General features: G+C 42.3%; 2 protein-coding genes across 2 annotated transcripts in view; both read right to left on the bottom strand.

Annotated features, from left to right (window-relative positions):
- The window catches only part of grk6 (G protein-coupled receptor kinase 6), a 275,750-nt gene that overhangs the window by 141,903 nt on the left and 107,430 nt on the right, over positions 1-26,417 (bottom strand). The gene's annotated exons all lie outside the window — the stretch shown is intronic.
- LOC133459281 (proline-rich protein 7) lies at positions 29-23,893 on the bottom strand. Its single transcript, XM_061739157.1, has 3 exons — positions 23,711-23,893; positions 12,751-14,053; positions 29-1,468 (listed from the first exon to the last, which is right to left on the bottom strand). The coding sequence occupies exons 2-3, from the start codon at positions 13,094-13,096 to the stop codon at positions 903-905; spliced, it is 912 nt and encodes a 303-aa protein (XP_061595141.1). The 5' UTR covers positions 13,097-14,053; positions 23,711-23,893; the 3' UTR covers positions 29-902.

Here is a 26,417-nt window from a genome sequence, read left to right as displayed (position 1 = left end):
ATTTCACAAGAGATAGGGTTTAAAATAATGTTAAGTTTGTAGGTAAAAAAATCTTTTTCTAATCAGACACAACCGTTGTCATCCTCTGACGACAAAATCAGCCCTACCAACATTGAAGATGACACCTAAAGTGACAAAAGCAGCGAGTTATGACACATAACCCATGGACATGGTTTCTACCTTTAGACCTGTCTTGGCAGCAATTGAGAGAGCTGTCCTTCTGCTCGGTGTCATAACCATGACGGCAGAGTCCCGCCGAAGGTTGCCATGTACTCTTTTGTAACTACCAGTGCTCACAATCCTTGAGAGCATGCAAGCTGCGAGCAGAGCGCTTAAAAAATAAGAGCAGATAAAGGAGGAGAGGTCGTCAGCAACAGACAGTTCGCCGGTGCTATGGCAACAGCAGGCTGGTACAATAGGTTTCTCAGGCACAGAGAGAGAGGGGAGGAGATCAGGGATGAATGCAAAGGGAGGTAGAGATGAAAATAAAGTCGTAGGGGAGAGTAAGATGTGCTTTCGGCTCATTTGTTTCCCATCCTCCCCTCATTTAGGCTTCTCTCCTCTGCTGTTCAAACAGTCTCGGACTCATTACAGCTCTATATGACAAGAGTTTTGTCCGTTTTACACAGATTTTAGTCTAATTTTCAAATGTCTCAGAAATGATCCCAGCAGACTAAGTTGCAACTTCGATCAACAAAGCTGCATATGGAACTGAACTCCTGATGCTTTTGCAGACGCTTGTAACTCCTTTGGTTCTTAAAACGTCTCTTTTGTAGCATCACTGCTGCAGTAAACTCTGAGCAATACGACAGAAAGTCTGTCTTTGAAGATTTTGAGCTCAAAGGCTCATCGGCTTTCACAAATTTCTGGTTTGGATAGGTTCTCTCTGTCAGGATCCAGGTCTAAACGGCGGTGCTCCGACCCAGCAGAGGGAAGGCTGTCGGCATGCCGCAGCTGGGCTCCAAACCCCTAAGTCTGTGGACTCCCTGAAATGGCTCTTGAAACCCTCCCTGAAACCCATGCATTCCTCCTGGAAGTCCTTGCATTCCAGCCCTGAGCCCAAGTCCGTCGTGATGAGTCCTGAGCTCTCTGCGGGGCATGGTGGCCATGGCGGCAGCAGCCTGAAGGGAGCGGGCTCCCGGTGGCGTGAGGTTGTTGTGGTTTAAATCCATGTTTGACAAGAGATGACCCAAGGAGTCCCAGCGCTGAGAAGAAGGCAGGCGAATGAGTGAGGAATAACCCCGATCGGGGAATACAGCCGCTGCAGAAGGCTTGATGGTCTGAGAGGTGAACACCTGGACCGGCTCACGGTTCTCCCTCAAAGGCGGCGGCGGTGCGGCTCTGGGCAGGGCCGGCTTAAGGTAGGTTCCTCCTCGCGGGTCGGCCAACACCTCGCTGTAGGGCGGAGGAGGATCCTCCATCAGGACTGCCTCCTCGTAGCAGGGTGGCTTTCCAAATACATCAGTGTCTGAAAGACAGAGAACACTGCAGGTCAAAGGTTGGTCAGGCAAAAAAAACAAACAAAACATCCATCTTCATTTTAATGTTTAACTGAGAGCAGAAGAGACGTAAACAGCAGCCAGTTCTATCTCACACAATCATCAGTAACATCATGACCACTCATTGACCCTAACCCAGTGTTGGGGCATCCTCAATGACACGTCACTCAATTATTTGATACAATAATAGAGCTTTAATTTAACTGTTGTATACATTTTATTTTATGTGCTGTGAGGCAGGGATGGGCGGTATGGACTAAAAAATGTATCACGATAATTTCTGGCATTTATCCCGATAACGATAAAAATGACGATAAAAAAAATACCAATTCAACTCCACCTTTTTAAGTATAAATCTATCACCACATTCAGTCTTTAGAGCCCCCAAATCACTGCTCTAAAAGATACTAAATAATATAAACTACACCAATTAAACTGAATTAATAAAAACCAATTAAATGAGTTACACCTGTACTGCAAAACTGGAATGACATGTTTGTTACACAAACACGTATCAACGCGAATTTAGAATTTATCCTTCCTTTCTTTCTTTCTTTCTTTCTTTCTTTCTTTCTTTCTTTCTTGCTCATATCCTTCCTTCCTTCCTTCCTTCCTTCCTTCCTTCCTTCCTTCCTTCCTTCCTTCCTTCCTTCCTTCCTTCCTTCCTTCCTTCCTTCCTTCCTTCCTTCCTTCCTTCCTTCCTTCCTTCCTTCCTTCCTTCCTTCCTTCCTTCCCACGTACATTATGCGTGGATTTAACTCAGAACCATAAATCAGCTTCACACAAAAATGTCATCAACGGGAATTTATCGTTTTTACCATGAGATGACAAATTCTTACCGTGGGGAATTTTTTTGACGGTTTATCGTGAACGGTAAAATATCACCCATTCCTACTGTGAGGAAGAATGGCATATCTACAAAGCGCATGTATACATTTCTTTTTGGTCCTTTTTTATGCTTTACAGACCTGAAATGCAGAAATAAATATTATTTATGGCAACAAAAATACATTTAAAATATTGGATTCTAACTGTTCCTAATTAAGACTTACTGCCTTTTTTCATTTTCTATACCTTCACAACTTTTTTCTGATTTGAGGTTTTAAATACCCGGAAAGAATCGCTCCTTTTTATATTTGCACCACTATCCCAAATGTAATGTCTTGATTGGAAGTTCAGGACACTTAAAGGGGACCTATTATGAAAAACACGTTTTTCTTGCTTTAACATATATAAAGTGGTCTCCCCTCAGCCTGCCAACTCAGAGAAGGAGGAAAGCAACCAAATTCTGCAGTGTCTGTACAGCCGCCTGGATGAGCCGTCCAGTCTGATGTGGATCTACGAGCCGTTCAGATTCTGCTCCCGTCGTTACGTAACGACGGGCGCGATTTACATAGGTTGGCCTCCGATCCGTGAAACCACGCCCACAACTAACTCCACCGGCCGGAGCTTCCTCCATTTTTTCGTAGCGGTGTATTGCATCATTCAGGCAGCCAATCAGCACAGTGCCTCATTATCATAGCCCCGCCCACTAAGAATCCCACATAGATAATGAGGTTAGAGAATGGGATGCTGCAGACATGGCTCAGAGGCTGAATTTCTAATTTATTTAGCAAAAACAATCAAAAGCTTGTTTTTAAGACATTCAAGGCCTGTTTAAAATAGGTATTAGATGCCATAATAGGTCCCCTTTAATATCGATGAGTATCAACCAAATAAGACCAATTAGAGGAAAGGCCTTACAATTGAAAAGGTATTGGCTGGCTTCATTGCGCTGGAAAGGTGGAAACATCTTCAGAACAGGGCATTTATTCTGTTTACACTGGTTCTAACTTTCCTGAAAAAAATAAAAAAGCATGTTCATATTTGTGCCATTATCGCAAATATGAAGTGTTTTTGGACATGAAACACGTCAATGAGCATGTGGATTAAAACAAACCAGAACAGGAGACAGCTGGGGACATCTGGCCATACGGCCATATTCAATTCTGCACGTGTGCACACACACACACACACTCAATCTTCAGGTCAAAGTCAAAGTGTACTTATCACCTGCCTGCGGCGTTGCATGTGACAGTATTGCCGGCTGCAGGAAATGTAAAATCGGAGCATCTGCTCTCATATATCACTCACGTTTCAGACTTCTCCGACTTTCCTTTGTGTGTGTGTGTGTGTGTGTGTGTGTGTGTGTGTGTGTGTGTGTGTGTGTGTGTGTGTGTGTGTGTGTGTGTGTGTGTGTGTGTGTGTGTGTGTGTGTGTGTGTCATACAGGACTGCTGCTTTGAAGTGCACTTAATAATTTTCACAATGTGGTAAAATGTCAACAAAGCCATATTTTATCTGGATGTGAGAGCAACACCACATGTGTTCATGATGATGCAAATGATGATTCACGAGTGCCTGCCATCTCCATTCAACTCACTACTCAGTACTCAGTAACGCTGTCCATTAAACACAACGGCTAATAAAGATGGAACGATATGAACACAAATGTGGTTTCAGTCACTCGCCGACTGTGGTCTAACATTATCGTTGCATATTTATCTATATAATATCATATTTGTAATAACAACGTATCCATGAGCCATAAATACGTAATCAGATACCCAGCTGGCAAATAGTCTGGTGACAGAGGGAGAGGGAGACGGAAACAACTGATGTACTGTTCACACCTTCCTGAGACTCTCAGTGGCGAGGGAGGCCAGAAGGTCAAAAACAGGATGAAAAAACAAAGGTCAATTATTTCAGATCAAAGATCACCCCCTATAGTAGACAATTAAGCAAGATGAACCCAAATAGAAAGAGGAAACGAGGAGCGACCGTCATGAAAGGAGAAGCCCCTGCACGGTATGTATCGCCGATGGATGGAAGAAGTGACTGACTACGTTTACATGCAGTCAAAATTCGGGTTATTGCTAATATTCCGGTTACTGACACATTCGGAATATTCCGTTTACATGCATGAGCAAACAGGGTTATCCCTGTTTACATGGTAGTTAATCATTCAGGATATCTCGATCAAACCAGCGACGCGCGGAGAACATCATGATGCAATTATCGTCATTTCCGCTTCTTCTTCCTGTATCCAAATACAAAACAAATGCTGCTTGGCGCAACTTTTCGCTCACCTTCTTTTAAATCTCGCTATCCCGGTACTTTCTACCGTCTACAAATGCAAAATGTTCATATCCTTCATTACATTTATGAAGTGATTAGTCCACTCACTCCAAAAGTGTGGCGTTGTCTTGCGTTTCTCCGTGTTTATAAGAACTTGCTGGACTCAAAAGACCAGGATTCCTTGTGAACAGAGCATGCGCAGAAAACAAATTCCCGTTCCGTTTGATGGGGATATTCCGTTTGGCGTTTACATGACCGAATATTCAAGTTTTAAAAGGAGTAACCCAGGGGTCCTATTCGGGTTTTTAAAAACTGGAATATGAGCAAATTCGGGTTATTCAAAGGGGTTATTGGTGTTTACATGGCCGTGCAAATTCGGGTTATTGCCAATATTCGGGTTTTAAAAGGGTTATTGATGCATGTAAACGCAGTGACTGATATCAAGAAGTCCTACCACTAGCGAGAAAAGGCTGGACTGAAAGATTGTACTGAGGCATTAATCGTAGCAGGGAAGAACAGGCCCTAAGCAAAAGAGCAACAGAGGCCAGGCTCTCTGGGGTTATTAGAGAAACACTACATGTGTTAATGATGATGCAAATGATGATTCATGAGTGTCTGCCATCTCCTTTCAACGGTTGCTACTCAGTAACGCTGTCCATTAAATCTCCCATTCAAGACGGAGACTGTGGAAAGATGAGCGTGATACAAGCCGCCACCGAACATCAGGGTGTAAGGTACGGGCGGGTCCACTGTACGGGTACATCTGTGCCAAGTGAGGGTTGGAAGCCTTGAAGTCGAGATGGGAGGTTCCCTCCAAGCATGGGTGAAAGTAGGCTGGAATGGTTCAGAAGTCGATCCCAGAAAAAGATTCAAGACCGGTCACAGTTGCACTTTCAACAGGAAAATGCATCCGTTAACATTACGCCATCGTACACGGAACCATGCAGCTTAAGCAGAGGTGAGTGGTAACGAGTTACATTTACTCCGTTACATTTACTTGAGTAAGTTTTGGGCAATGTTGTACTTTTAGGAGTAGTTTTGAATCACTATACTTTTTACTTTTACTTGAGTAGATTTGTGAAGAAGAAATTGTTACTCTTACTCCGCTACATTAGGCTACGTTGAGCTGTTACTTTTGCATAAGACATAATTTAATGTTAGCAGCACCTGTTGGTGCACTTATCTGTCTTATTTCCACAGCTTTTGCATATTTCAATTTAGTAGCATATTTCTCAAAGATTGTGGTCAACCTGACAGTGAGAGATGTCTAATTTATGTGCATTCGCTACACTCTCAGAGAAGACATGATGATAGAGTCACTGCATGTAATTACTTTTGAGAAAAAGCATAAAAAGATGTGGAGAATGAAGGAACAGCCGTAACTCGTGTCTCTTCAGTTCGTGTCTCTTTGAGGTCTTCAGCATCTTTGTCCCTTTATTGCACAAAGCTGCAACACCTGTTTTGTGACATCTGGATCATTCACACCTGCTGCTAATTACATTTCCGAGCAACTGTTTGCTTATATTTGCCAGCAGTTGTAAAATACAGCAATAAAATGTTCAGACTGATGCAGAAATGTGGACATGAGTTTCTTAGGTTTGTTAGTTGCTTCTAAGTTGCACTGGGACGTAAATCGGTCAGACGACTCTGATTTAAGGGTTGAGATTCCAGCCACTGCAGCCGCTGATACGTGAGCTGCTTTTATTGAAATAGATGAAGAGAAAACAAAGGGCTAATCTGCTGCGGTATTTCAGCAGAGTCTGAATTCGTTAGCTGTGATACAGAAATGTGGGGCAAGGAAAGCAGTAAAAAGACACCACTGAGCAGCTCGGGTTCAAGCGTCTCAATAGTTTGAAATATCCTTTGACGTATTTTTCATTTCATGACGTTTCAAATGTATTCACTGGGTGGGGATTAAAGGCCAGTCCACCATCCAGTGTCTGCTCTAGTGAAGAGATGCTTTTTCTAATGGATGCAGCATGCAGTATAGAAATGTCTCGCTGAAATATGCAAAATGCCTTACTTTTGAATAAAACATGGGTTTGATTTCTACAAACCATTACTCGGTTTTTATTTGCACACCATTGGGCTTGTATATTTTCAGCTCAAGTACTAAAAACGTATTTCTTAGGCCACATTTTGGAAAGAAAAACTATTACAAGAAAGCGAAAACATGTAACATTGTATGGTTAAACAGTTTAATTTGTTTAATGTGTAGCTAGCCCCCAAGTGGCCATCTAGTGGCCATTAGTCGAACTGCAAATTTAACTTCCAATTTCTACCTCCAAGTTTGGCAGTATTACCGGGTAAAACAAGTGCATCATGCTCAAGGTTACTTTGACACGCAGCAACGCTGGGGAGCGAACCACCAATCCTGGTACGACCCAATCAGCCGATTCCAGACCGGCTACGTACAGTATGCATGAAGAGGCTCTGCTAACCTGCTCCAGTCTTCCTATAAAAAGTGATGAAAATATGAGCACATCCTCAACTCAGTTAAAATCATTTTTTTTACATTTTTATTCTCGGCGTGAAACCAAATTTGGCTGATTTTTACATTTTTTTATATACCGTATTTTCCGCACTATAAGGCGCACTTAAAAGCCTTTCATTTTCTCAAAAACCGGCAGTGCGCCTTATAATACAGTGCGCCTTATATGTGATCATTACGGTAATTTCTGTGACTGTAGTCAGGGGGATTGTAGCTACTGTAGTTGGTGTCGCCGAAGTAATGGCGCTAAAAACGTCAGGAATCGTCACAGATGTTCAAGACAACAGCAGCGACGCCGACCCGCGTAATGGTGACTTTGACGAGACGGAGCAAAGCTGGTATTTATTTTGTTAATAAAGTTTGACATACGGTACTTTTCTTCTTGTTTTTTTTTTTTAATTTGCTGTAGGATTTTGTAGCATTTCCTGTAGCGCAGCTCCATCAGGTAGATACGTAACTCAACCCCAGTCACTATAGTATGGTATTTTACCATATATTTAGTGCCTCTTATAATGCGGTGCACCTTATATATGGAAAAGGTTTTTAAATACGTAATTCATTGAAAGTGCGCCTTGTAGTGCGGAAAATACGGTACGTCTTTTTTTTATGTATATTTCCAGATTTGAACATCCTTGACTCCTCTGCTTGAATCTCAGGCCCTCTAACCGGCAGAGGATGAAGAACAGACATAAGGAGGGAGGAAGCGAGGCAACAGGCATTTAACAAATTGGGATGTGCACGCTTTGAAGATGTCACTTTATACCGGCATCGATTACAAATGATGTGTCACACAACAGCATTGTACCATATACAGTAAGCATCCCGTTGTTGCAGGATATGGCTTGCACAGCGTTAAACATTAAACTAACTTTTCCTGATGACTGAAGTGGGTTTAATACTCATAACTCTTTGATAAATTAAAGAGGCTATGAACTCTAAAAAAAAACATATACTTGATATAACAACCAGCATTCAAAAACATTTGATTCCTGCTTCCAAACACTTTGCTTCATCTACAGATGAATATTCATGAATTCAGGTATGTCATAGTGTCTGAAAACTGATCCATGCCGTCCCTTACGTGAAACGGCTCCAGTATTTAAATCAACGCACATGTCATTTCTCACTGTGGCCGTTTACAGCTACCATAACAGACGTCGGTGTTGGAAACTAACAGCTGTTTGCTGAACTGTTGCCATGGAGCCGCGTGTATTTATGGATGCAAATGTCTTCCTGTGCGTGTGTACCTGGCCACAAACCACCACTCCCGCGTCACGCCTGATGGATACCTACAGGATCTGACTCTCCTTGTTCCTCCACTCGACACTAATTCTCCTGTCAGTCTCTCTGCTGTAAACAATGGAAGCAGCTGCCAGGACGGTTTTAAATAAACGTCAACCACGCAGAGACTTCAGCACCAGAGAGAAGTGGCAGTGATGCTTCCACACGGAAAACCCTACGTGCTTTTGGGTTGAATGTGGGAGAATAATGTGATTTGGTGTGGTTAAATGCTGTCATTTCACATTGCAGATCATCTATTGTAGTCGCAGTATAAAACATAGGGATCATATTAGACATGTTAGATTACAGTGTTTGATGTCTGATCTTATCTCTTACCTATAAATTCAGTCGCATCTAAGGCTTTCTACTAATGTCACTAAATCTTCTCTCTAACCCTCAGATCTCCTCTCAGCTCACATTTCCTTCTTCTCTGATTAGTTACCTTATGTTGTATTCCTCTATCTGAAGTCTCACGTAATCCACCTCTTCTGTTTTCTTCTCTTTTATTAGTTTTCTTCAAAGATTTACTACATTTCAAACCAAATTTTTCAAACTAATCCGACGAATCCTGTCCTCCATTCCCTCATCTTATGTCTCATCTCTTTGTGCTAATTTTGCATCTGATATATCACTTCTGAACTACCGGTACTTATTGTAAATTATTTCACTTTGCATGACATGATCTTCGCTCTCGAGCATCTTCCTCTCATCCAATTTCTCCTCTTTTGTAATTTCTCAGTCTCATCCTACCACTTTATTATCCTTATCTCCTTTTAATCCTCTTCTTCTCCTGCCTTATTATGCTGTGCCACTTTCTCGTTTCTCTTCTTTTCTGAAACTCCCTTCAGCTCCAATATGATTACTCGTTCTTTTTGTCTTATATTTTGTATTCTGTCATGTTCTCAGTACTATTTGGCATCTCCTGTGAAGAGTCTTCATCTACAGTATTTGTCATCTCACAAATCTGTTCTCCCTTTCCCAACAAGTCTTGTAATTTGTGACATCTCGCTTGTCATCTGTACTTCACCTCATGTGCCATTTCCTCATCTTATTTTATCTTAAATCCTTGAAAAGCTTCACCCCCCTTATATCTCTAATAATCATTTCATTTTGCATGACCTCATCTGAAACACCTCTCATTATGCATCCCTCCTCTTTCTAAAATTAGATTAATTTTTTCCCAGCTATTCATAGTTTTTGCACATTATTTTGTAAAATTATATTTCATATCATCTTTCATTTTCTTATATACGTTTGAATTCGTTATCATTGAATCACATATACTGTACAGGACTGTCTCAGAAAATTAGAATGTTGTGATAAAGTCCTTTATTTTCTGTAATGCAATTAAAAAAAAACAAAAATGTCATACATTCTGGATTAATTACAAATCAACTGAAATATTGCAAGCCTTTTATTATTTTAATATTGCTGATTATGGCTTACAGTTTGAGATTAAGATTCCCAGAATATTCAAATTTTTTGAGATAGGATATTTGAGTTTTCTTAAGCTGTAAACCATGATCAGTGATATTAAAATAATAAAAGGCTTGCAATATTTCAGTTGATTTGTAATTAATCCAGAATGTATGACATTTTTGTTTTTGTAATTGTATTACAGAAAATCACAATATTCTAATTTTCTGAGACAGTCCTGTACATCTCAAAGTAATTTATCTTTTATTTTCTCAATCATCCAATGTCTTATTCCTTTTATTATTCCATCTTTTGCATCTCCCCATTCTTTGTGGCACATCTCTCCTCAAATCAGTTTTATCTCATTGATTTTGCTTCACTTCAACTTATGTCTCCCTTATTCCCTAAATTTCTGCCCCAAATATCTTCCGTCTAGTCTTATATTTTACATCCCATGTCTCCTATACCTTTATCTCACATTCATAAACCTTAGAAGCCTCTTTCTCATCTCATCCCCTGTCCCATCGTCATCTCACTCCCGTTTTTGTGTTTCTCTCTTGTTTTGGAAATTCATCTCATCGCGCTCATTTTTAATCATTGGTTAAACTCGGGCTTAATTGTTCATTCCCTGCTGATGTCTGATTCTCACGTTGAAACTTATGCTCCTATTGAACTCACTAATCTTGACCTTCTTGTTGTGACCTTCCTGTTTTACTGTTGGATGAGGCTGGCTGATAAAAAGCTTTTGACTGTCCTTGACCGCCCCCTCTTTTAGCACCGCTTATCAGCGCCCGTCAAAGTGCTGATCTTAATAAAGACACACAGCGGTCATTGAAATCACTAGACATTTTGAATTGATTGTGCTGTTACAGCCTAGAAAAATTCGTCTAAAGCGTTAGTTTTCTGTCAAACAACATATGAGTTTTTTAGTCTCGTAAGACTGACTTGTTTATGATTTGTTTTTAAATTTAAAAAAGCAAACTTACAGAGCCCAACAGCAATGTATTTGCTTGGGGATCCTGGAAAGCATAAAAGGTGACAGTCCACCGACAATTTACTGTGTTCATACGGGAAATGGTGTAACTGCACTCTGCTGATACTATTCTCTGTGTCTGATCGTCTCTTTCTTGTCTCTCTTTACTTTTGGGAGTAGCCCGGCCTTGTTGTCACTCAGTCGTTCCCTGGCCGGGCTGTGCGGCCGTCGCCCACACCTCCGAGGCAGCTGTCACCAGAACGTCCTGCGGGGGAACGCTGCCTGGCAGACTGGGTGGTGAGAGCCGGGAAATGAAGCACTGAAAAAAGACCCTGATAGTCCATTATGTAATTCTCCTCCTCTGCGTCCCTGTCACCACACAAACAGTAGGGATGGGCGGTATGGACTAAAAAATGTATCACGATCATTTCTGGCATTTATCCCGATAACGATAAAAATGACGATAAAAAAAAAAATACCAATTCAACTCCACCTTTGTAACTATAAATCTATCACCACATTCAGTCTTTGGAGCCCCCAAAACACTGCTCTAAAAGATACTAAATGCTACTAAACTACACCAATTAAATTGAATTGATAAAAACCAATTAAATGAGTTACACCTGTTAGTACACCTGTACTGCAAAACTGGAATGACTCAGATCCTCCATGTTTGTTACACAAACACGTCATTAATGGGAATTTATCTTTCTTTCTTTCTTTCTTTCTTTGTGGCTCATTTCTTTCTTTCTTTCTTTCTTTCTTTCTTTCTTTCTTTCTTTCTTTCTTTCTTTCTTTCTTTCTTTCTTTCTTTCTTTCTTTCTTTCTTTCTTTCTTTCTTTCTTTCTTTCTGGCTCATTTCTTTCTTTCTTTCTTTCTTTCTTTCTTTCTTTCTTTCTTTCTTTCTTTCTTTCTTTCTTTCTTTCTTTCTTTCTTTCTTTCTTTCTTTCTTTCTGGTTCATTTCTTTCTTTCTTTCTTTCTTTCTTTCTGGCTCATTTCTTTCTTTCTTTCTTTCTTTCTTTCTTTCTGGCTCATTTCTTTCTTTCTTTCTTTCTGGCTCATTTCTTTCTTTCTTTCTTTCTTTCTGGCTCATTTCTTTCTTTCTTTCTTTCTGGTTCATTTCTTTCTTTCTTTCTTTCTTTCTTTCTTTCTGGCTCATTTCTTTCTTTCTTTCTTTCTGGTTCATTTCTTTGTTTCTTTGTTTCTTTCTTTCTTTCTTTCTGGCTCATTTCTTTCTTTCTTTCTTTCTTTCTTTCTTTCTGGCTCATTTCTTTCTTTCTTTCTTTCTGGCTCCTTTCTTCTTTTTCTGGCTCATTTCTTTCTTTCTTTCTTTCTTTCTGGCTCATTTCTTTCTTTCTTTCTGGCTCATTTCTTTCTTTCTTTCTTTCTGGCTCATTTCTTTCTTTCTTTCTTTCTGGCTCCTTCCTTCCTTCCTTCCTTCCTTCCTTCCTTCCTTCCTTCCTTCCTTCCTTCCTTCCTTCCTTCCTTCCTTCCTTCCTTCCTTCCTTCCTTCCTTCCTTCCTTCCTTCCTTCCTTCCTTCCTTCCTTCCTTCACGCACACGTACGTTGTGCGCAATTTAACGCAGAACCATAAATCAGCTTTACACAAAAACGTCATCAACGGGAATTTATCGTTTTTACCGTGAGATGACAAATTCTTACCGTGGGGAATTTTTTGGAGGGTATATCGTGAACGGTAAAATATCACCCATTCCTAACAAACAGCTCATATTTTTTTCTGTGTGATACATGTTGATTCGAACAAAAGAAAAAGAGTTTAAATGATGATTCTCGTGAATGAAAGTGTCTATTTTTATACACCTAAACCCGACAAAGCACTGACGGTGGCAGTAAATGAGGACATGCTCTTTTTTGTACTAAAGCACATGATTTCAGCGACTTTTGCCATGTCGCCTGATCTTTTTGTGCTCTCAGAGTAAATGAGAATGAACATAATCGTCATGACACGTTACCTGGCATGCTGACCCAGGTTGCTTGAGGCAGGGGATGAGGAACGGGCAGAGGAAGAGGCGGCGATGACAGCGTTTGAGGAGAGCACAACTGGGGGGGCTCCCGTTGGAGCAGCGGAGGCAGCGGAGGTGGAGCCGGAAGCACGGGTGGGTATCCGGCGTGGTGGCAGCTCAGCGGCTCCGTCTCCACAGTCCGCAGACACTGCTCTCTTCGCCGCTCTTCGCGGTGGCGCTTTAATCTGCGCTGGAGGAAGCTGCAGAAGCAGCAGAGCATGACGATGAAGGCCCAGACCAACCAGAACCCAGCGAAACAGGCCAGGAAGGTGTAGGTGCCCTGTGACATCACCATGGCGGTGATGGGATGAGCAGCGTGTTTGGCCCCTAAGGCAGGAAAGAAGGACGGGAGGAGCTTCTGCTTTCTTTTGGACGTCCACGTATGATCTGTCTCAGAAGATTTCTTTTTAACTTGTGGATTAATAAAACTGCCAACTGGCTGAGTACACGCAGGGTTAAAAGGCTGCTTGTGTCAAATACTTAGTGAACCTGCTGGCTGAAATCACAGGATATTTTGGGTAATAAGTCTGGTTTTTACAAAAATCCGAATTTAAAAAGGACACTTTAACAAAATCAAAGTGAAAAAAAAGGAATTTCAGTGACGGTCTCATGTCTGAACGCTGGTCTCGTTATGTCGAGAGTCTTTACATCTTTAAAAAGCAGCATCCTCAGTGTGTTTTTAAAATAAAAATGAGTCATTTAAAGACAAGCGTGTATAGGTCTGTGATTTACATGAACCAGAGGCACCAAATCCACAAAAAAATAAGTTTTAAACTAAATTGCATGTAAACGTTTCAGTTACATGTATTGTTACTAGTATGAACACTAAATGTTATGGGTTCCTCAATCCTGGTTTCTGTTTTCAAGATATGCAGGTGTCACTCATTGAAGGAGAGACTAAATTTGCAGCAAATATCCCCTTTAACGTTTCCAAAAGGCTCCAACGGCTTTCACGGTCAACTCCTCAGAAAACATTTTCTGCAAAATGATGTCATGATTGAGGCAGAATCTCATCTTCGAGAAGCGAGAAGGAAATTTAAACCAGAGGACGCTGGATGGGATCCGAAGAAGTGAAGCGACATCCAATCAGAAGCAGCAAAAAAGCAGCGGCTGTGATGGCCCAGGCCACGTGCGATCAAACAGCTGGTCCCTTCATGACTGCGGGGAATCAGTGTCAGGGTTCTTCCACACTGTCGGGATGCCGAATTCCTCGCCCTCAGATCCCGGTGGGACTCCACGGCGTCACGCTGCTCTGCAAAGACAGGCGAGGAGGAGATCAGACCGTCAATAGGACAAATTCAGACAACATTTCTGACACAGTGAGGAGCGAAGACAGTGCAGATGCTGTATGGTTACAAATCTCAGCTGTGCAGGCTGGATTAGGATGCCGACCTCGGGGGGCGGATATCAGTTTCACACTTCACAGAGCAGCTTACAGAGAAAATATTCACAGGGCTGATGTGATGGAGGAGACAAGCTTACTGGAAGTAAACTTAACAAGAGAACCAGTTCCCACTTTCTCTATTACTTACTGTATATTTGCTTAAGCTAATGAATCACTGGTGGTGTTTTGCAATAAGCAGGAGTCTTTTAATTTGATGCTCCGCTCAGCAGGATTTGTCAAAGCTAAAAGAAAAGAAGGTACAAATGAAATGTGAAAATCTGGATCTGGGTCCTGTACAGCAAAGCAGGTTCAGTAAACTCAGCATATGTTTTAGTTCATTCTGCTTAAGTGATCCTAAAACTCCAGGACTTCCACTCCTGGGAAAACTGTTTTGAATGAATTCCCTTGTGAATGATATCTCTTGCCGTGGAATGATGGACTCTTAATAGTTTGGAAGTGGCTTAATAACCCTTTCCATATTGATCGGCAACAATTGTTTCTCTAAGTTTACTGGTGATGTCGTTCCTCCATGGCGTTGTGCTAACACAAATCTGTTGTTGTCTTTTAAAACTCATCCTAAACGTGTATCCAAACTTTCAAAGCAATACAGACTTCGGAATACAGACTTGTGCATGAACCCTGTACATCACACCCCTCATAAAGGACATTTACTTCACCAAAATGTGAAGAAGTATTTCTGTCTACATAGTATACCGGTAAATTAACTTTGAGCAGTTTGTGTCTCTAAACATCCATCCATCCATCCATCGTCCGCCGCTTATCCGTTCCCGGGTCGCGGGGGCAGCAGCCTTAACAGAGATGCCCAGACTTCCCTCACCCCAGACACTTCCTCCAACTCCTCCGAGGCGAGTCCGAGACGTTCCCAGGCCAGCCGAGAGACATAGTCTCTCCAGCGTGTCCTGGGTCTTCCCCGGGGTCTCCTCCCGGAGGGACATGCCTGGAACACCTCCCTAGGGAGGAGGGACATGCCTAGAACACCTCCCTAGGGAAGCGTCCAGGAGGATCCGGTACAGATGCCCAAGCCACCTCAGCTGACTCCTCTCAATGTGGAGGAGCAGCGGCTCGACTCCGAGCTCCGTCCGGGTGACCGAACTCCTCACCCTATCTCTAAGGGAGCGTCCAGCCACCCTGCGGAGGAAACTCATCTCGGCCACTTGTATCCGCGATGTTGTCCTTTCGGTCACTACCCAAAGGTCGTGGTAAAATTAAAAACACTTATGCACAAGTTAAATGTTTTATTCTATTTATTTTACACTTTAATAAGAGATGCTTTTTAGTTTTGTAGCCAATTGAACAAACTTTAACTTTCAAATGTTATGATCAAAATAAAGGAAGAAAAAACTCGTCTTATACATTTGGGACTTTTTGTATTTTTTTTCCCGTTGTACCGAACCCGTACCGAGCCCGTACCGAACCGTGACCCCTAAACCGAGGTACGTACCGAACCGTGACTTGTGTGTACCGTGACACCCCTACGAGATACTTGAACTCCTCCACCTGAGGCAGGACTTCTCCACCCACCCGGAGAAGGCATGCCACCCTTTTCCGGTCGAAAACCATGGCCTCGGTCTTGGAGGTGCTGATTCTCATCCCTGCCGCGTCGCACTCGGCCTCAAACCGCCCCAGCACATGCTGAAGGTCTCGGTCCGATGAAGCCAACAGGACAACGTCATCCGCAAAAAGCAGAGACGAAATCCTGTGGTTCCCAAACCGGATCCCCTCCGGCACTTGGCTACGCCTAGAAATCCTGTCCATAAAAATTATGAACAGGACCGGTGACAAAGGGCAGCCCTGCCGGAGTCCAACATGCACTGGGAACAAGTCTGACCTACTGCCGGCAATGCGAACCAGACTCCTGCTTCGATCATATAGAGACCGGACAGCCCTTAGTAGAGGGCCCCGGACTCCATACTCACCGAGCACCCCCCACAGAATGGCACAAGGGACACGGTCAAATGCCTTCTCCAGTCTCTAAACAGCTGAAAGTAAACATTGATACCAGTAATTCTGTCTGGCGACATCAGCAGGATGTTTTCATAAAACAGTTGAACATTGTACTTGAGTAAACCTCAGTTGGTCCAAACCTGAGTGGAAAAACAACTGATTTCACTGTTGCATGTAAACATTTCGTCCCTGACCGTGACGCAGACGCTCCCCTGGCTGTTTTGTTCAAATACATTTACATTTCAGACAACAGAAGTTCCTGTAGGGTTTCATGTCAACAACTCCGGGCAGAGATACGTGTATTAGATCACAGCGCTCCATCTGCTGAGATGTGACTTCCGTGTGAGTCTTTCTGTTTGCAGATAATTTGAACTGGACTCCATATGGCTGACTGGGTTTATCAAGAGTATCAAAGGACAGTTTCAATGTAATTTTATTGGGACGCATTTGGAAAAAATACCTCTTCTGTTCTGAGCTTGACTGTACATGTTGTCTGTCAGCCGTTCATGTTTGGTGCCGTTACATCACAGACCCAGAGGCGCAGAAGTATCCAGCTTTTCTATCTTTATCTTCAGCCAACGTCAACTTCGAATTGTGCTGCGTTCACTGCCTGCAGCTTGCAGTAAGAAATCAAACCTTTTTTTGAAGGTGGGTATTAACAGTTTCCATATATCACTGAAGGCAATCAGAAGAGGAATAAAAGCTCTGCATTACAAAAAAAAGGAAGAAAAGAATCCTCCAAAAACCAATCAGTCTCCACACCTGCCATCCATCAACTCATCTCCACTGCAGTATATCTACACTGGCTTTTCCACCACTTGTCGCCAGATTGTTGTCAAACCTCCGTGGTGCACACTTCAGGCCGATTCAAGTGAAATCCTGGCGAGATCTTCTTGTTGTTTTTTTGAGCTCGGTTACTGACTGTTCTTCTGCTGTTCCCCCAGGACCATTTTCATCTGCCAGCTACCAACCAGTCGGTTCTCCTAGCCACCCTCCAGCTCCAAGCTACCCCTGCCTTCCGCTCAGCCCTCCATTGTCCTCCCCTCCCCACGCCAGCCATTCCCCGTGCCAGCAACCACCTCTGCCCTAACTGGACCCCCTTTCTCCCCTTCCCTACAATAAATTCAGTCTTCACTCCTCCACTGTCTCGCTCTTGGGTTCCCCCTTGTGAGCCTGTCAGTTTTCAAACGTGGCACGCACAAACCACCAGGGTAGCGTGTAGCTCGGTCCAAACCCTGAAACCTCAAAACGATCTTTGAAGTTCGTTCCCGTGAGGAACTCGGTGAGGAACTCGGCAGCCCAAATTCATTAAAGTACAAGAAGTCAGATCTCGTGCAAACCAAAACTTTTCCATCATCAAATCATAAAGGTAGGAGTAATTAAATAAGTAAAGGAGGGACTGCACCGTTTGTTATGGTAGTACAAGGGAATTTGCTTTTTATTATTTTTACGTATTTCCTTTGAATATGATTTGATTTGATTATTTCTAGGAAGTGATGGCGACCTGTCTCAGCTTCTCATACCTACTATCCATCCATCCATTATCTATACCCGCTTTATCCTTTGCAGGGTCACGGGGGTTTGCTGGAGTCTATCACAGCTCATTTCCAGCAAGAGGAAGGGGTTCACCCTGGACAAGTCGCCAGTCTATCGCAGGGCCACATATATACAAACAACCAGACATACTCATAGTACAGGCAATTTAAAATCATCAATTAACATGCATTATGCATGTTTTTGGACTGGGGGAGGAAGCCAGAGTACCCGGAGGAAATCCACGCTCTGGGAGTCGAACCGGGAACCGTCTCGCTGTGAGGCAACAGTGCTAACCACCAAGCCACTCCTATCCTAGTCATCACTTGTAATAACCGTGCACCACTATATGTCAAACATCAACAATAAAACTAGCTCACAGAGCTACATCAAGGCAGAGGAAACTGACCTAAACTAAAGAAAGTAATAAGAGTAAAACGAGAGTGACCAAACAAGACAGCATCAAGAAAGCAACTTCACCTCCACACCTGTGGGGGAGCCACTGAGCTAAAAACTGGAAAAACTTTCCACGGTCCCGCTTTAACAATAGATGTTTGTGTAAGTCACCGCTCTTTTAGGCAAGAAAAGGAAAAGTAGCCTCATCTCAGAGTCCGCTGATGTGATCTGCTTCTCTGAAATTCACTCATCCACAGTATTGCAGTCACATTTCTGGCCAGAGCAGAACAGTGTTGATGTGGTCCTTCCTCCAGAATCACCTTCGGGAGCCACAGTCCTGTGTCTACTGTAATTTTAAATTGTTCAGCCGCGGTGAGTCATCATCAGAGCTCCCTCGTGAGGTCGCACAGCCTCAGATATTTCAATCTGCTAGCACTGATGTGGTACAGCGCTTTTGTTTCCTCCCCACGCGTGCAGCGATCCATACTCGGAGCGTAACCTCGACACCCACACGTACAACAACAACACAGCATGATCGCTCTATTTATATTGTTTTTATCCTTTTAGCTGCTGTTCTCATATGAGCTACTACCTGTGAGCTGTAGGGAACACATGGAGTTATAGAAGCAGTTCAGGAGGTGATATAAGCGGATGTTTAGATGGCGTTGCTGCATCGTTGCACATTTAAGAAGAGCCCTCACCCAAAACAGCTCAAAATGCATCTCGGGTGAGGAAAATGATGAGAGGAAAGTAAACACATCATTACATCTGAAATAAATGGCTTTATTTCTCCGTCACGTGTAAAGTAGATGTAATCTTTTGCAGCAGTAAAACAACTTTCCGAAACAAATTAGTCAGCACGGCAATCACTAAGCCGCAGCATGCTCATGGTCCTTGTGACCTGATATAACACACAGAAACGGTATTGTGTGAATCAATTACAGATGAGGTATTTTATGAGGCTTTCTCAGCTAAAAGGCATCTCAGAAGGGGTATTAACCTCAGAGTTTTACATCATCTCCAGCTCTCCGCATGTGAGGAGTCAGTGTTCGGCTTCAAGGCCGCAGCAGGTCACAGCGTCTCCTCCGAAAGCAGCAGATCTATCATCAGATTTTACTCACACTAAAAAGCCCTTAGTCACTGCGGCCACGTGTTGCTCATGTCAGATTACAATCTCAGTGCTTCTTTTCCCGGAAAAGTTGTTTTTTTCCAGCGCCCGTCCTTTCCCTCTTAAAAAACTTTGCGGGCCTTGTGTTTCTCAAAAGTCACTTTGTTTCCCCTTTCTTCGTGAGGCTTTTACATCAGATGACCTTCTGGACACAATCCCTCCACATTTGTCCAAGCTTCCTATAAATTCAAAACTGCATTCTGGTCTTGGACTGTAACGTTTGTGGCTCCTCCGATCATAAAGGTGTTTATGCAGGACTAGAGGTGGGTGCAATTCATCGATGTGTCGATGCATCGCGATGCGTCACGTGACGATTAAGAATCGATTTAAAAAAAAAAAAAAAAAATTATTATTATTATTTATTTATTTATTTTTTCAAGTTATTCTATCCAGATTCCAGACTGGATCAGCTGCTGAATCATTTCATTTTCAAGAATGCACATTTCTTATTGTTCACTTGAAATATGGCAGATATGTTTACACTAAGTTCATATCTGGTTTACTTGAATTAATGAACTCATTAAATCCAGGGCTTGACCGTTTTCAGTGTTTTCCGCCAATAGAGGGCGCTCTCATGCAAGTGCAGCTTTCCCTGGTCAAAGTTAAGTAAGTCAAAGAGCAAATGTTTACATAGTCATAAAATAAATTATTTTGTGTCTTTGAAAAATACAGTACATGTCAAATGTTCAAAAAACCTTGTTATTTACTTAATGAGTGTTGTTAGAGGAACTGAGTTAATTGATTGGCTATTTATTTACAAATGTAGCCACAGATGAAGACAAAATCAATCTTGTATGGAAAAAAGCATTAAAAATCACAATAATCGAAGAATCGTGGCACCAATAATCGAATCGAATCGACAATCGTTATAATCGAAGAATCGAAGAATCGAAGCTCCAATAATCGAAATCGAATCGAATTGTGAAGTACCCTTGTTTGCACACCCCTATACAGGACGGTTCAGGCTCCACCTGGTAATGTCTTGGAGACTTTGGTCCAGCCTGTTATCATAATAAGGCCTTAATTCCTAAAAAAATGTTTTAATTGGACCTGTTTTAAGGTTGTGCTAATGTTTCATTTGAAAAACATTCCTAAAAAGACCCTGATTAAGCAACTTTAAACGTAATACTTTTGAACTTGCTCCCCACGTTGACTCCTGTGGTTCACAAGCCCCAGAGCAGATAAGCCAACACCACTTCCCTTTGACTTCTCCTAATTTGATGCTGCTATTTGATGCTTTGATGCTGGTTTTCTTCTTTGTTTCTATAATTCACATCAGCTCTTCCCAGCGAGAGTGCGGCGTGGGGAGGGAGCATCTGAAACCGCTAATTGAACATTTCTTCATTTTACAACATCCGCTTGAAGAGAAGCCAAGCTGTGGGACACACTTGGAGAATTATGTTGCCAGATTTGATAGTTTCCTGCCCTCCCTTGGGGAGTGTTCAAGGGACTGAAGAAGCAAGAGTTAACAGCAGGAGACTGAATAAAAGGATGTGTTAGCCTGATAATAAAACTCAATAAAGTTACAGAAATTTGACTTACCCTTGCATTGCATCTTAAGCTCTGGTTTAAATGCACATGAATGTCAAACGGTAGCTCGGCTCCTCAGAGCTTGCAGGGAAATCACTTGCTTAAAGTCTAAACTTTCATGAGAGAGGATCATTTTCACATCAAAGTGAGGATTTACAATATATATATATATATATATATATATATATATGTATATATATGCACACAGTCTTTAAATCTTTTGATACTGAATGTTCATGATGAAACGTGAATGAATTGTGGTAAGATATTTGTATGTAGCCCTAAGACACAGACGATTCAGGGGCGTTTTTTGTCCGTATAACAGTCACAAAATCGAAACACCTAAATGCTGCAAGAATGAAAATCACCTAACGGACAGAAAACCCAACCTGTTCCTACTCCAACCGGATCAGCACTCAGTTTTCAACACTTAAGTAACCCTAAAAGGTCACTTTAGGACACTCAGGGTTCTCCACACTAGTAACGTAAGAGCTCCGAGATGCGTCACTATGGCAACTTAAGAAATGTTTCATACATAACAGTATCGGTAAAGCAAAGGAAGTCCAAACAAAGACCTACCGGATGAAAAGAAGGAAGTAAAAAAAGAACAGCAGCACCAAGGTTGGAGTGGGATGACGACCTCCCCTCTTCAATCCTCGGACCTCATGTGGTACGCGTTTCTAAAAAGCAAGCACTGTAGAATGTGGTTTTCTAATTTACTTGTGGTGCAGCCAGGGTCTGTTACTGAAGTGCCGACATGCATCTGTGGAGAGGATAACTGTGGATGTGAAAGAGATAATAAAGGGTACTATGTAAAAAGAGTGAAATGTTCTGCCTAAAGCTTGAGTTATGGTTCTGCGTCAAAACGACGCCGTGCCTACAACGTGTGGTACGCGTCAACGCAGACCACACGCCGTCACTGACGTGCACCTCCCGAAAATTGTAACTACGCGTCGAGGCAACGCAGACCAAACGCAGACCGAGAGGGCTGTGATTGGTTTGCTTGGAAGTAACGCATTTCCGGTTTCCGGTTTGAAGCAGTCGTGATCTTTCAGTGCTCTTTTCTTCGTGCATGTGTGATTTTTTTTGTTTTGGTTTTTTGCACAATAGTTGTCCTTATCTCTTTGATTTACTCTGACCGGAAAAAGTCGGATAAACCATTCAGGAAAAGATCGCTAACTAGCAGTCGCGGGGGGTACTGCACCACGACGAAATGGAGTGACGGAGAAGTCCGAAGGGTTCACGACGGCGTGACGGTGTGTGCTCTGCGTTGGTTTGATGCAGAACCATAATTCAGGCATTAGATGTTACAGAATCACCTACTCTGCCTTTACATTGGGTTGCGAGGCAGCTCAACTGATGTAACACACACCAGAGAGGCATAAGATCCTTGTTACAGTAGACACCTGTGGCCCTGTTTGGTGCAAGTCATCCACCCTTTACCTGACAACTCCCCTGGATCACTTCTTTCAAATAAAGGCCACAAGTATGAAAAACAGCTTTTTTTACATTGGGTCTTGGAGTCTGTTATAGTTTAAATATTAAGATATACAATAGCATGATGCCAGTGAAAATACAGCTGTTGCTCCAACCATAAAGAAAAAGACACTTCCACCATATGGAAAATTAAAAGACACGTGCTGCCGAAATGCTGACACATAATGAGCTCACAAGCAAATATCTTTAACATCGCTTGATCAAAATACCACATTCAACACGTTCTTTACAGTTCAGTTCATAGCAGCTGGTCTGAAACTCCATCTCTTTCTTCTGTGCCTCCTGAGATATCTATTCTTAAACTGTGTCCCTTTTTTGGGGAGGCATGGCAAATGCAGTGGGACCTGAAGTCAAAGTTGGGTAGAGGCACAGAAGAGTCTGGATTATCCTACTCTGATCTGTGACGTCACAGAACCCTGAACTCCAAATTATGTGTTCTTCAGACAGAAAATAGAGGGGCAGTTATAAGTGTGTGTGTATATTGATGCAATATATATATACACACATATACGCAATATGCTCTTTTTAAGCCAATTAATCAAACAGCAGCCCCAATTTGTTTTTGAAGGGTATCAAATCATCAAAACACATTAACACAATGTGTCTCATGCAATCAAACACAATTATAAAATACAATTAATTTCAAAAAGATTCTGTGCAGATGTGAATTTGTCAGTGATTATTGCCTTTGACTTAAGTAGGTGATATATTTCTTAAAAAATAATAGCATAAATGCACTTGTCTTCTACAAAAAGCATGAATCTCTTCCTCGAAGGCTGTTTTTAGTTGGAAGTCCACTACGTGGTATATTTAAGAGAAGTTTTGAGTGGCCCCAGCGCGTCTTTTTTTTTTTTTTTTGGTTAGTGAGTTATTTTCTTTTTGCTGCAGAGAATAAAATCGTGCGCAGCAGCCGTCTCCAAAACGTGCGTCAAAAAGTGCGCGGTTGCCATCTGACGCCTCCGCTGACAGAAAACAGCCCATTAGAGTGAGATTTAACGACTCTCAATCAAACTGAGTCGACTCATCCAAAACACACTGGTCGTTTTCTCCATCACAACCGCCTCGACGCACTGCTGCGTCCCAGAACGTCTCCTTTTTAATTATTTCCTCCGGCAGGAGGGGTTGTCAGCCCACCCTGATCCTCAGATAAGCCAATATGAACACCCAATGAATGAATGGTTGGTTGATGCTTCAAAAGGTGCACGGAAATAAAAGGGAAAAGAAGTGACAGCGCAGATCACCACCAGTAAAGGCTGATTTATGGTTCAGCGTTAAATCGACGCAGAGCCTACGGCGTAGGGTACCGCGGCGACGCGCAACGTACGGCGCGCGTCGCCGCGTACCCTACGCCGTAGGCTCTGCGTCGATTTAACGCGGAACCATAATTCAGTCTTAACTCTCCACAGGTCGGGACGCGCTTTAGGAGGAAAACTCACCTCTGATTCCTGCGCCGTTTCCGATGAAAATGACGCACGCCGCTCACTCCATCTCAGTGAAGTTTAAGCCCCAAATCTGTGCCACTAAAACCCACAACAACATGATTAAGAGTGGAAAGATGCCCGTCAAGTGCGTGTCTGTGCGCTCCTCTTGCGCGGAGACGGATGTGAGCTCCGCGGGGAGCGTGCGTCGTGTTCCGGCCGTGAGGGGGAATAAAGACGAGGTTCAGCGGTTCACCTTGACCAGCCTGGCTCCTCCCTGCGCCTCTCCGTCCTCCCCCTTCATTCACTGTCTCCTCCTCATCATTGGAGCGGCAGAAAGAGCGCCTCCATCGTGACACTCAGCCCGGCTGTCTGTCTGGAGGACTGTTTGTGTGTCTGCTGGATGAGGCGAATACAAATGAACCCGCCGGCTCGGGGTTTTCCAAGGACGCACGACTCACGAACGCAGGGGCAGAGAGGTGAACAGCATCACAGAGATGCTCACACGCCAGCTTATTTTGATGATATGAATCACATCAAAGGGAGAGTAGCCCTATTTAAATACCAAGGTATGCACTTAGGTGAGAAAATGACAAAATCATCAGGTCTTCACCAGATTTACAGACATAATTGGGACGTGGAAAGCATTCAATGCAGTTGCCAGGATTGTCAGTCCTAATGCCATAATTCCAAGGTCGGACCATGCAATGCTCAGGCTACCAGCCACAGTTAATATTAAATGTTAAAGTTCTTGACTTTTTCAAAACTGTAAAAAAATCTTAAACAAGTATGGGGTTTTTTTGGAAGGAATGCCAGAAGAAAGCTTGTTCTCTATGAAAAGAACCAGATAGCACAATTAGATTTGCCCAGTCACATCTGGATAAACCACAGGACATCAATGTTTTTTGAATAGACAAGAAAAAAAAATACTTTATTTTGTTTGATGGTAATAGAAAGCACCTAATTTGGTAAGAAACCATCCTTTAATCTATCTTCACCTGCTTCATACCCATGCAGCATCATGAGCTGATCATTTAAGCTGTTTTTAAGATAAAAAGGGTAGGCACTATAAGCTACGGCTTCAGCCTACACCTTTTCGGCAAAAGAAATGTTTATTTTACCTTTTCATCTTGTTTTGTAAAAAAAAGTGTTTATAAGCCGAAATAAAGATTCATTCATTCATTCATTCATTCATTCATTCATTCATTCATTCATTCATTCATTCATTCATTCATTCATTCATTCATTCATTCATTCATTCATTCATTCATTCATTCATTCATTCATGAGTCTTCTGGAGTCTATCCCAGCTTACACCAGGTGAAGGTGAACCAAACACCTCCTCCCAACTGTCCAGCATGATGAGGCCCTGGACACTTTGGAGTCAGCATCAAATCTGGGGACCATCTATCAGCCTGCGAAAGGAAGCAAGCAACTTCTTTCTTTTCTCTTTTATAAGGATCATTAGGTTCTCGTGTGGATTTGGAATAGGGGCTATCTGTCTGAAAGCTACAGTTGATCAGGCACACCAGCAAATTTACGTCAGACTGACTGAAAAACAGTTTCTAAGTACCGCAATGGTCCAGTCAAAGTCAAGACCTCGACCTGATGCTCAAGAGGATGATGCTTAAACTAATGTTTGCAAACCATAATCCTGTAAAGACAAGTAGGACACAAATTCCACCACAGAGAACAATTATTTCAGTTTTTTGCTGCCAAAGATGGTTCTACACAAAGGTATCACTTTAAGTATGGACAGTAGAAAATGTCCCTACTAATAATTTGGATTAGTGGAACACTCCCTACCATTATTTAAGTAACATTGTTGAAGCTATCTTTGAACGAAGGCATATTTTCCACAGTGTTTCCCAACCTTGGGGACCCCTGTCATGCATTTAGATGTTTTCCAGCTGCAACACACCTGATTCAAATGAAAGGTCCTCATTAGCTTGTCATCAACGTCTGGACAACTCTGTTAACTCTGACACAGCTACTTGTATGACGCTGTGCTGAAGCTGGTTCTACGAACTGTTGAATCAGGGGTGCAAGCAGTTTTTTTCACACACTTCTTCTACATTTATTAGAAGAAGTGTGTGGAAAAAGTATTTTTGGTTTGGTTCAGTAACTAATAACGCAGTGTAATACATCATGTGGCATTGTTCATCTGAGCTTCTATGTTCCTTATTTTAAAATCTGGCAATCCTTACCTGGTGATGGAGCGTTTATAGGCCCTGGTTGCAGAATGCAGGGACATCTACTGGCTTAAATCTCAAATTGCAAGCAATTGAAAGCTCACAACTGCTGGTTTACGTTAAAAGAGTTTAAATGTTTTCAGAAAAAGAAATTAGGTTACAAACTGGTAATTTGATATCAAAGGGCAGGCTCTTTAAATAGTATAAATTTTACTTACAGCCGAGGAGCGCACAGTGTTTTACATGGTACGAGTTTTATAGTTCCAGCCGTAGTAACAGGTCATGTGATCTGTAACTCACTCCATCGACGACCAACTGATTTGACTTCCAAACATCTTCATTCATCCAGATTCAAATTCTGTTAAAGCAGGTTCTTACAACAGATAATGATACTCTGCTTCTGGTGCTCCATGTTCCACCTGCTGAGCATTTGGTTCTTTATTTTATTAACATAATGACACACTTTATGCAGGTAATACAACATGTGGCGCAAATAACACTTGCCAGTGTTGTAACGGAACTACAAGTATCAA

Source organism: Cololabis saira, chromosome 14, assembly GCF_033807715.1.
Source record: "Cololabis saira isolate AMF1-May2022 chromosome 14, fColSai1.1, whole genome shotgun sequence".
NCBI classification, from domain to species: Eukaryota; Metazoa; Chordata; class Actinopteri; order Beloniformes; family Belonidae; genus Cololabis; species Cololabis saira.
This window is presented reverse-complemented; position numbering and strand designations above follow the sequence as displayed.